Source organism: Quercus robur, chromosome 9 (genome assembly GCF_932294415.1).
Source record: "Quercus robur chromosome 9, dhQueRobu3.1, whole genome shotgun sequence".
Classification (NCBI taxonomy): Eukaryota; Viridiplantae; Streptophyta; class Magnoliopsida; order Fagales; family Fagaceae; genus Quercus; species Quercus robur.
The window spans coordinates 40,789,210-40,799,161 of NC_065542.1; the positions used below are offsets into that span (position 1 = coordinate 40,789,210).

Here is a 9,952-nt window from a genome sequence, read left to right on the forward strand (position 1 = left end):
ACTAACCAAACATATTTTTTATTTCAAAATACAAGAAAATTGTTTTTTTTTTATATTCTAAAAAACAAAATTTTGAAAATAGAAAACAAAAATTGTTACAAAATATAACCTTAACATTTTCATAGTTTGTAATTTTGTTAATATGGTAAGGATAAATTTGGTAACTCATTTGGTCAAATATTTCTATGCTCTACTGACTCTCTCTTTTGAAGGAATTAAAAATGAGAGATTAGAAATTTAGAAGTAGTTAGAACCCTTTCAAATCTCTCCCTTAAAAAAATCCAAATAAGGTAATTTAACTTACTCTTTCTAGGGACTTAAAAAAGAATAAAAAAATTACTCTCTCTCCCTCTACTCTATTCTTTCTTTACACCTCATCCATCCAAACAAGCTATTATTATTATTATTATTTATTTATTTATTTTTTTTTATGGGAAACAAGCTATTAGTTTATGTTGTTACTCCTTTGATGAAAAAAAATGTGATGTATCAACCAGAATAATAAAAGCTGATTTCGTGTGAAAATTTTAATTTGGGTTTGTTTTTTAAATCTGACACAGTGTTGTAATTAGCTGTTGATGTTACATGGAAAAAAAAAATATAAAAATATATATATTATACTATTTGACTATGTCAAAAAAGTTAGGGAGTAAATTGATAAAATTGAAAGCGTAAGGTCAAAATTTTGTAATTTTCCCAAATATACACATAGATTGGGGGGTTTTGCTTTTGGAGGGTTTTAATTTGTTTCCAGAGCATCCAATTCCAGAAACTGCGTGCGAGTCGGGACGAGAGAGTCTGCGAAGCGAATTCATGGGTTCTGTAGACGAAGTTAGCAACAACAACGGATTCGGATGCTCACCCGAAATGGAGAAATTCCTCTGTGAACGGTTGGGCGACCCGACCCAGCCGATTTCGGAGCGGTTCAGAGTCCTCTTCTCTCTCCGTAACCTTAAAGGCCCCTCCCCTCGCAACGCCCTTATCCGAGGTTAGTGTCTCAAATGCTAAAATTTGTGTTCTTTTGGGATTTTTGGTACATGGGTTTGCTTCAATTTCTTTATTTACTTAGTATATGATATGATATGATAATGAACTTAGAGTTATTTGTTTATTTATTTTTATGCTAATGTATGGAATTGTATTGGTTTCACACAATAGCTATGTATGTGTGTTTGAACTTTAACCCGTTTTACAGCTACAAGAGATTCATCAAATTTGCTAGCACATGAGGCTGCATTTGCATTGGGTCAAATGCAAGATGCCGAAGCTATCCCGGCTTTGATAGCACTACTCAATGATCTCTCTTTGCATCCCATTGTTCGCCACGAAGTAAATTCCAATTCTTTCCTTTTAGAATTTTGAGTCCCCAATTAAATTCAAACACATGGCTACGTCAAATTTTAACCGGGGAATTAATGTGCAGTACCTTAAGAACTGTACTTAAGTTACTTCCAAAGTGTGTAATCTTATTATAATTGTGTAGGCGGCGGAAGCATTGGGTGCAATTGGGTTGGAGAGTAATGTTCTTGTTTTGAAGAATAGTTTGGTCTCAGACCCGGCTCAGGAGGTGCGGGAAACATGTGAATTGGCTCTCAACCGAATTGAGCAATTAAAGGATGATGGCGGAAATGGTGAATCTTCCACGGAAGGAAGATCACCTTTTATGTCAGTTGATCCTGCTGCACCAGCTTCTTCTTGTTCTTCCGTAGATCAACTAAGGTTTATTTCGTTGTTGGCTATGGCTAGAAGTATTTTTACTTGTGCCTATTGTGCTAGGTTTATGAATTGGCTCTAATTAACTTCAGGGAAGTACTTCTGGATGAAGAAAAAGGCATGTATGAGAGGTATGCAGCTCTCTTTGCACTTCGAAATCATGGTGGAGATGATGCTGTTTCTGCAATAATCGATTCTTTGCATTCAAAAAGTGCTCTACTGAAACATGAGGTTTGTTTAGTATCCTCTTATCTTTTTAGTATTTTTATTGATTTGATTTGTGTAATGAAAATGTTAATAGTTACATTTGGTTTCTGATAATGTTAGTGTTTCTTACATCTATATGGTTAATTTTCATATGGTTTTCTTTTACAGTATGGCTTTAAGAAATGTGTTAATCTTAGCTAGTTAAAATGGCTATGAGAAGCTTCTTATTGAAGATGATGTGAAAATTGTAATTAACAGTTTAGGTCTATGCTCCTTTGAAAATTTAAGCATTGCTGAGGATTGCAAACTAGTCATTTATGATAATAACTTGGAGGTCAATATTTTCACATATCGATGGGGGAGGTAATACTGTAATAGAGTTGCTGGGTTTACTTTTTTAAATCTAAAATAGGACATCCTATTAAGGAAAAAAAAAGTTTGGTTAGATTATTTTTCCAGGAGAATTGATGAAGATTATTTATGAGGATTTACTGATTTTGTGACAAGTGCTGTACCCAAAGTCATTTGTCTCAACTTTTCCTCTTTCTAAATAGAGGAAAGAGAAAAGAGGGGGTTGGGAGGGGGGGGGGGGGGATTTATGCCTAGTCTGGCACAGAGTTGTTTACAGCTTGTCTGACATGAATCTGCTCCCACTTCTGGGTGTTTCTTCATTTTTCAAAAGTTGGTAATGTTGCTATTTACTGTAATTTTCAGGTGGCCTATGTATTGGGCCAACTGCAAAACAAAGCTGCTTCAGCTGCACTTTCCAATATACTCAGGGATTTGAATGAGCACGCCATGGTTAGACATGAAGCTGCTGAAGCTCTTGGTTCCATTGCAGGTATGACCACTTGATATTAATCCGTGAGTGTGCCATGTGACTTCTATTATCACAATGCTTTAAGAACTGGACATTTTTCAGAAACTAAGTAGGGCTTGTTTTTGGTTGAGCATTGTATTGAATACACCTGCATGTGTTTCCCATGAAAAAGTTTCCCTGATTTCAATCTAGTTGATTAGTTGTTATATATATATATATATATATATATATCAAGAAACAAGGTATGTCTGCTCTCAGGAAAATAAAAAAAGATAAAAAGAGGTGTGTCAGTGTTGTAGAAGAGATGTTTTCTGGGTTGTTAACATGAAATGCTTGTACTGTTAGAGTAATGTGTAGTAATGGGGACTCACATCTAGTGACTCTCTTCCTCTATTCCTTAGTTCTCTTTCTTTGTAATTAACGTATTTTTATGTTTTTGCTTTTCCATCTTTTTTGTACTTTTGATATGCTGGTGCTAATTTGCATCTAGCAGTTTTTTTTTAATATATTTTTTCTTACCTATCCAAAAAAAAAAATGTACAAAATTGATTAAGGTTGGATGAGATTCGGGAAAGATGTGGAAATTGTTGACCTTTATTTAAGATTTAGAATTTGTTTCATAAAATATATTTTTCTTATTTGAATTTAGAGTTCTTTTCTTGAAACACCAGGATTCACTATTCTTCTTGTGTTTGGAAACTCATGGCATATTTTAGCACCCTTCCTCATTTGTTCTCACTATTGTGCTAACCAGTTTAACAAGTGTTCCTATCATCAATCCTTTTCTGTTGGTGTCTACTCCTGCACCTTGCCAATATGCTAAGCCCCCCACCTCATCCATTTTACACAGTTCCTGGTGGGACTCTAGAGGCAATCTATAGATTGTTATTGCTGAGGCAGCAGGTATAGCTGGGCCAGAAAACGTTTTGTGGCCCACTATTGGACCAGTTATTTTGATAATATACTTTGTGAGTGTGATATAGTATTAGTGTCACTTTTGGGTCATTTAATTAAGTTATTGTGTTTTGCACATTCGTAGATGACCAAAGTATAGCACTTCTTGAGGAATTTGCAAAGGACCCTGAGCCTATTGTCTCACAAAGTTGTGAAGTTGCTCTAAGCATGCTTGAGTTTGAAAGATTAGGAAAATCATTTGAGGTATACTCTCTAGATTTGAAATATATTTAAAACATTGGTCTGTTTTCAAAAGTGACTGACAACTATTATCTGTGCAGTACCTTTTCATGCAAGCTCCCCTTGTGCATTAAATTATTACAATTTTTGACAAAGTAGTCATTGCATCTATGCACATATTTGAAGAATGAGCTGCGATATGAAAAAGTATGAGCTAATGATGAGCAAGCATGAAGTTTTGGGAAGGAAATAAGTGAGGAAAGAAGTAGGAATGTCAGAGAATTACACAATCTTGACCTTTGTTGCGTTGTTCTGCTAATTTATGACCATACTCAGTGAACTGATCTGAGTTCGTAAGTGTATCACTACTCTACCTGGGACTCTATGCAAGAACATGCTTGTGAACCTTCAATTGGTTTGTTGACAGTACTTTATAGCTTAATAGCGTTTTTGATTGTTTCTTGGGAGTTAAAGACACCATTTGTTGGCACTGTTGTTTCATCTCTTGTAGACAGCCGATTGTAACCTTCTTAAGGTCAAAAGTTTTTTTTTTTTTTTTTTTTTTTTTTTTTTTTTTTTTTTGAAATGGAAACGGTAAACAGATGCCCTAGAGGCATTGATTTACAAAATAGTTTTAAAAACTTTTTATGAGAAAAGATTAAAAGTAACTACTTGTTTGACAGGTTTTTTTATTCCTCATAAAAATTGCATCAAAAGTTTGTCTATTAACAAATACTCTAAAGGCACCCAATGCCCATTAATTAGAGCCTATTATTATTAGTAATGTAAATATTTGCAAAAGAGCTACCTCATGTGAATAAGCACATAAGTAGTTGAAGAAAAAGGTCTAAAGAATTTAAAAGAGTATTGCACTGCAATTTTGCAATTATCATGAAATAGATGCTGTAGCAACCTATTTTTACTATGGTTTCTCATAATAAATAAGGGCACCTATTGATGAATAAAACTATATATTTACTGGATTTTTCCAGAATCTCTTATGCATAAAACTGAAAAAAAAAAAACTAGCTAATGAGTTTAGCTAAACCAGCATCTCTGTCCGTGTATGTTAACAAATAGGCCTGTTAGGTAGAGTAGCTAAAAAACACATTTTCAGTTTTTAAACAACATTACACACATTTTTACATACTTTTTTATCCACACGTATTTCAAAAAACTATAAACAACATTACTCAAACTCTTCTACCAAACGGAATTTTCCAAACTCTCTACTTTTACTTTTTCTGTCATGGTGGTTTAGATGAGTGCTGCTGGATGTATTATTTTTTGGTAAATTTATTTTGTTCTTGTGAGTGATAATCTTGGTTAAGTTTTGTCCTTTTGTTACCTAAGGCCATGGAGAGATGTTTGATTTTTGTATGCCCTTATATAAAATCCTTTTATTCATGTGTATTTGGTATAGCAAATGAAAAAGTAGAAAGATAAAAAGTAAATTGTCATTATGCTCTTATATAAACAATTATATAAATAAGTCTATATTCAACCTACACAATTTTATTTTATTTTTTAAATTTTTTTTTTATATATGATCATTTTTTTTCTTTACAAATTACTAAGACTATAAAATTGTACATTCAATATCCAAACTTTCAAAAAATGTACATAATTTTTTAATTTTTTTTTTTTAATTTTAAGCAATTATATACCTTCAATGTACATAATTTTTTTAAAGAATGTAAAATTTTGTACATTAAAAGTACATAATTTTTCAAAGAAACAGAATGTTATATAACCAATATACACAATTAAAATATATATATATATATATATACACACACACAATTTATGTGTGAATTTTTTTTTCACAAATGATTGAGAATGTAAAAGCCTATTTTTTGAAATTTTGTATACATTGTTATACAAAATTGTTTACATTCTTTGAAATTTGGTATACATTGAATGTACATAATTATGTACATTGTATGAAAAATTTTAAATATGGAATATAAAGAATAGTATAGATTCTTTGAAAAATTATGTTAGTTGAATATACAAAATTGTGTGCATTCTATGAAAAAGAGTATACATTGTTTGAACAAAAGTGTAAACTAAATGAACATAATTGTGTACATTATTAGAAAATTTTATTTAAATATAAAATAGAAATTAAAATCAATTAAAATAATATAAATTATTATAATGATATGTAATTTGTAAAAGTGTGAGGTTTGAAAAGCTAACATGACACAATATGGTGATGTCAGTTCAAAAGTCACACTTGATTTTAAATCAGTAACTCGTGCAATCGACAGTAAAATTTAACAAATTATGATTTTTCCTCTCTTTTATTATTTATATAAAAATGAAATACGATAATTATGTTAGCTATTAATAGTTTTTATTTTTTAAAGGACAAAGTTTTACAAAATTGGCTACAACCTTACTTAATAAAATAAATATTATTACATATTTTGAAAATCTAACCGATGAATTGTATATTCTTTACGTTTTTAATACACATGTCAAATTTTATATCAATCGGATATAATTTATTATATGATATATAAGATTATGCATAATTTTAAACTACAAAAACTTATACTTTAAACAATTTATTAATGACATAACTATTGATCTTTAATTTTTTTTATATAAATTTTACAAGTACGGAGACTATAAGAAGAAAATGTAATCCAATGGCAGATTTGTCAAATAAAAATATATATTTTCACCTCCAATAAAAAGATTTAGTTAGATTGTAGCTTAAGCCTACAACCAATTTTGTAGAAAATTTGTCATTTTTTAAAATATGAAAATTTAATAATTATGATATTATTAGAAAATTTTATTTTAATTATTACACAAATTTAATGGAAAGTTTAAATATAGAGTATAATTTAAATTTAATTTAAGAATATGTATTAAATAATAGCAAAAACTGAGAAGTCAAACAAAAGTAAAACGGTCCCCAAAAAAAAAAAAAAAAACTGTTTTTTTATTTTTATATATAGCCCATTCGGCCATAGAATCGATTATTATATCAAACGGGTCGGGGTTGGGTTGATGGGTTTGGGCACTGTTGTTGTGACCCTTATTTTATTTTTATTTTTTATTTTTTTAGAAGAACCCTTATTTTAAAATAGATAAAAGAAATCTTCCTAGGATTCAGCAAAAAAAAAGAAATGTTCTTAGGAAAACCCTATTCTTTGAAACTTCACCGTTAGAGGGAGAGATATGGGGAATACAAGCAAAGACCTTCTTCACTTGGAGCACAAGCACAACAATCCTTCTACCTCACCCTTAGCCTTAGGTTTCTCTCTTTCTCTTTGGTGCCTTTTTTTATATGTATATATATATATATGTTGGACTGTTTTTATTTTATTTTTATAGTATATATGATGTATAATATTTTGTGTAGAGTCTACACTTCTCGTTTGTAAAAAAGACTCATTTCCTCAACCCCAGATACCCATTCCTGATGCAAAGCCCGTTACTGCCCCTGTACCCAAAAGCCAAGGTACCCACTACCCATCTTTCTCTTCTGAATTTATTATTAGAATGCATTATGAAACTGAATTACAAGCAAAATGGTTTAGACTTTATTTATCTGCTTTTGCAAAGTCAGCACTATTTCCCCAAAATGGTTTTCTAGGCCATTGGTTTTTGTTAAAAAAATGAAAATAAGTATTGGGTAATTATTTATTTACTTGATACTCTACTCAAATCCTCCTTGTAAATCACTTGTCTTGTTTGAATGTGGAACCGTTATTCCTTGCTCAGTTTACTGTTATGTAAACAAATTCTGGCTTAGTGAAGTTGGAATGAGCTTGTTTTGACAGATAGACATAATTTGAGTTATTTGCTTTGGCTTGTCACTGGTGGCGCCGTTAATAAGCAAAACATGTAAGAGATTTGGCATGTCACTGGTAATTTTTTTTTTTTTTTTTACACACACATGTTTGTAATGGCTTAGCGTTAACCAAAAGCTATGATTACATTGAAGACAAATATTCTTATTAGTTTTTCCATAATGTATGACGTTTGTTTGAACTTGTTTAATATCTGCAAGATGATTTGTTGGTCACAAGTTTTTGCGTTTTGAATATTTAGAACTTTGTTTACTACTGTTAAGATGATTCTAGAGGATAACATGGGGTCTCTCTTGTTACAAGCAAAACATAATTGTTAAGTTCTTTAAATTGGTGAATTGATGAACAAAGAAGATATTCCTTGCAAATTCCAAATTGGTCCTAATAGAGTTATCATCACTAGATCTCTTTCTAGTTTTGATGGAGCATTATGCATAAATTTTACTGTCATATGCATGTGTTGATTTTTTGTGATTGTTATTTTGGGTTGTTCATAGTAAAAAAGGACTTGTTAATAAAGAAGGTGTAGAGAGTATTATTTTAGATAGATAGAATGATGGAGAAGAATATGTTTGGCCAAACTTGATTCGTCTGTTGTGATTCATAGCTGACCCCAAAATTTTGGGACTAAGTTTTGTTATTGTTGTTGTTTTGGGTGGTTAGTGCTGTCAGACAAATGGGTGAGCTAGCAACCTGCTCCCTTTTGGGCTTTTAAGCTTTACCTCCCCATTCCTTTAAAAATGTTAACCATTGTTATACAGTTTGAAGGATAAGTTAAAACATTACAGGCATTATTCAAATAATTGTAGGAATGGTGAGCTGCTCAGCACCAAACTTTCACTTTCTACATTGTACTTGATATTTCATGAAAAATATGAATTTTGCAACAACATGCAATAGGGGTTTTTATTTTTTGAAAAAGAAACTGAAGGGAATGAGACAGTGATGCTTCTTTAATAATTTGTGCTTAATTTGTTTGCCTTTGCTGCAGTTTTGGGAAAAGTTAAAGACTTCTTAGGAGTGATATCAGAGGCTAATGAAAGGCTTCAAGATGGTGGAAAGGTTGTGTTTTGATATTTTATGTTTAATTGAATTACATAGAGTCTCCTTTAATCTCTAATTCATGCTTCCTCTTCCCTTTCTTTCTTTTTATTTTTTTTATTTTTAAATTTTAAATTTTCTATTTACTTCTAACCTGTTTATATCTATAACCAAAATGCAGGACAATTCTGAGAACTATGATATCGAAGTGCTCACTGGAAATGAATCTGAAATCATTGAATTGGTAAGCGTTCTCTTTCTGCCTACTTAACTTTGCAATCAACGATATCATAACTGATCTTTTCAGTGCTTCTTAATATAAGGATTTGATGCTTGGTATTGCTGATCTTCATACCCCTGAGGCTGTTGCTGCTGCTGAATCTGCAATTGCTGGCTGTCACCCTGTGATTCCATTGGCTGCTAGCAATAGCGGGACAGATTCAGAAGATAGCAGTGATAATGATGATGATGATGGTGAAGCATGCCTTCCTGTGAATCTTAAAAGATCAAAGTCTAGCCAAGACCATTCTTTGAGTGTAGATGTCAATCAATCAGAAAAGCGACAGAAGATTGTTGAGCTATCATGAAAACTTTGTCCAGTAAATGGAGTTGGAATCCGGAATGAATGTTATGAGATGTAGTTGAAGGAAACAAGTATTTAGGTATGTGTCAAATTATCGTAATGGTTGCATCAGGAGTCGAAGACTTGACTAGGAAGGGAGCTTAGTGAATGATTTTGGGAATGTTTTAGAATTTTATTACTGCAGTGTTGAGCGAAACAATGGTAAAGAAAACTGATGTGGAGAGTTTTTTTCTTATGTAGAGTTTTAGACAAGGCATCTAGTGAAAAAGGGGCACTATGGGTTGTCACTTGTCTGTGTATTGTATAAGTTGTCTTTGATAATGTTCTTAATTTGATCGAGTATGTAGTTATGTTTTCAGGTAGTATCTAATGCTGTTACTTCCCCACTGTCCATGTACTCGTGTATATGTGTGATATATATAAAACATAACATAACATAACATTGCAGCTCCTTTTAAGGACCAATTCTTGAAATTCAGTTTCTCCTTTTTTTTTTTTAAAGATGCCCTGTACCATTTCAGTTTTTCCCCTGGGTGCAGTTGTCAACATGAATTCAAATCCTCAAGTAGGCAATGAAGAGATGGCAAGTGCGTTTCCAACAACTTTTATTTTTTTTTAAATTAA

General features: G+C 31.6%; 2 protein-coding genes across 2 annotated transcripts; both read left to right on the top strand.

Moving 5' to 3' along the window:
- Window positions 1-671: 671 nt before the first annotated feature.
- LOC126698367 (deoxyhypusine hydroxylase) lies at window positions 672-4,333 on the top strand. The gene is made up of 7 exons (XM_050395536.1): window positions 672-988; window positions 1,196-1,329; window positions 1,484-1,719; window positions 1,806-1,944; window positions 2,635-2,761; window positions 3,780-3,898; window positions 3,976-4,333. The coding sequence occupies exons 1-7, from the start codon at window positions 814-816 to the stop codon at window positions 4,006-4,008; spliced, it is 963 nt and encodes a 320-aa protein (XP_050251493.1). The 5' UTR covers window positions 672-813; the 3' UTR covers window positions 4,009-4,333.
- A 2,642-nt stretch (window positions 4,334-6,975) lies between these two features.
- Window positions 6,976-9,802, top strand: LOC126698368 (uncharacterized). The gene is made up of 5 exons (XM_050395537.1): window positions 6,976-7,145; window positions 7,254-7,352; window positions 8,696-8,766; window positions 8,927-8,989; window positions 9,069-9,802. The coding sequence occupies exons 1-5, from the start codon at window positions 7,070-7,072 to the stop codon at window positions 9,330-9,332; spliced, it is 573 nt and encodes a 190-aa protein (XP_050251494.1). The 5' UTR covers window positions 6,976-7,069; the 3' UTR covers window positions 9,333-9,802.
- Window positions 9,803-9,952: the final 150 nt, after the last annotated feature.

Coding starts and splice junctions, on each gene's coding strand:
- LOC126698368 (XM_050395537.1), top strand. CDS start 7,070: ATGGGGAATACAAGCAAAGACCTTCTTCACTTGGAGCACAAGCACAAC. Junction 8,767..8,926: donor GGCTTCAAGATGGTGGAAAG/GTTGTGTTTTGA, acceptor ACCAAAATGCAG/GACAATTCTGAGAACTATGA. Junction 8,990..9,068: donor AATCTGAAATCATTGAATTG/GTAAGCGTTCTC, acceptor TCTTAATATAAG/GATTTGATGCTTGGTATTGC.
- LOC126698367 (XM_050395536.1), top strand. CDS start 814: ATGGGTTCTGTAGACGAAGTTAGCAACAACAACGGATTCGGATGCTCA. Junction 1,720..1,805: donor TCTTCCGTAGATCAACTAAG/GTTTATTTCGTT, acceptor AATTAACTTCAG/GGAAGTACTTCTGGATGAAG. Junction 3,899..3,975: donor GATTAGGAAAATCATTTGAG/GTATACTCTCTA, acceptor TTATCTGTGCAG/TACCTTTTCATGCAAGCTCC.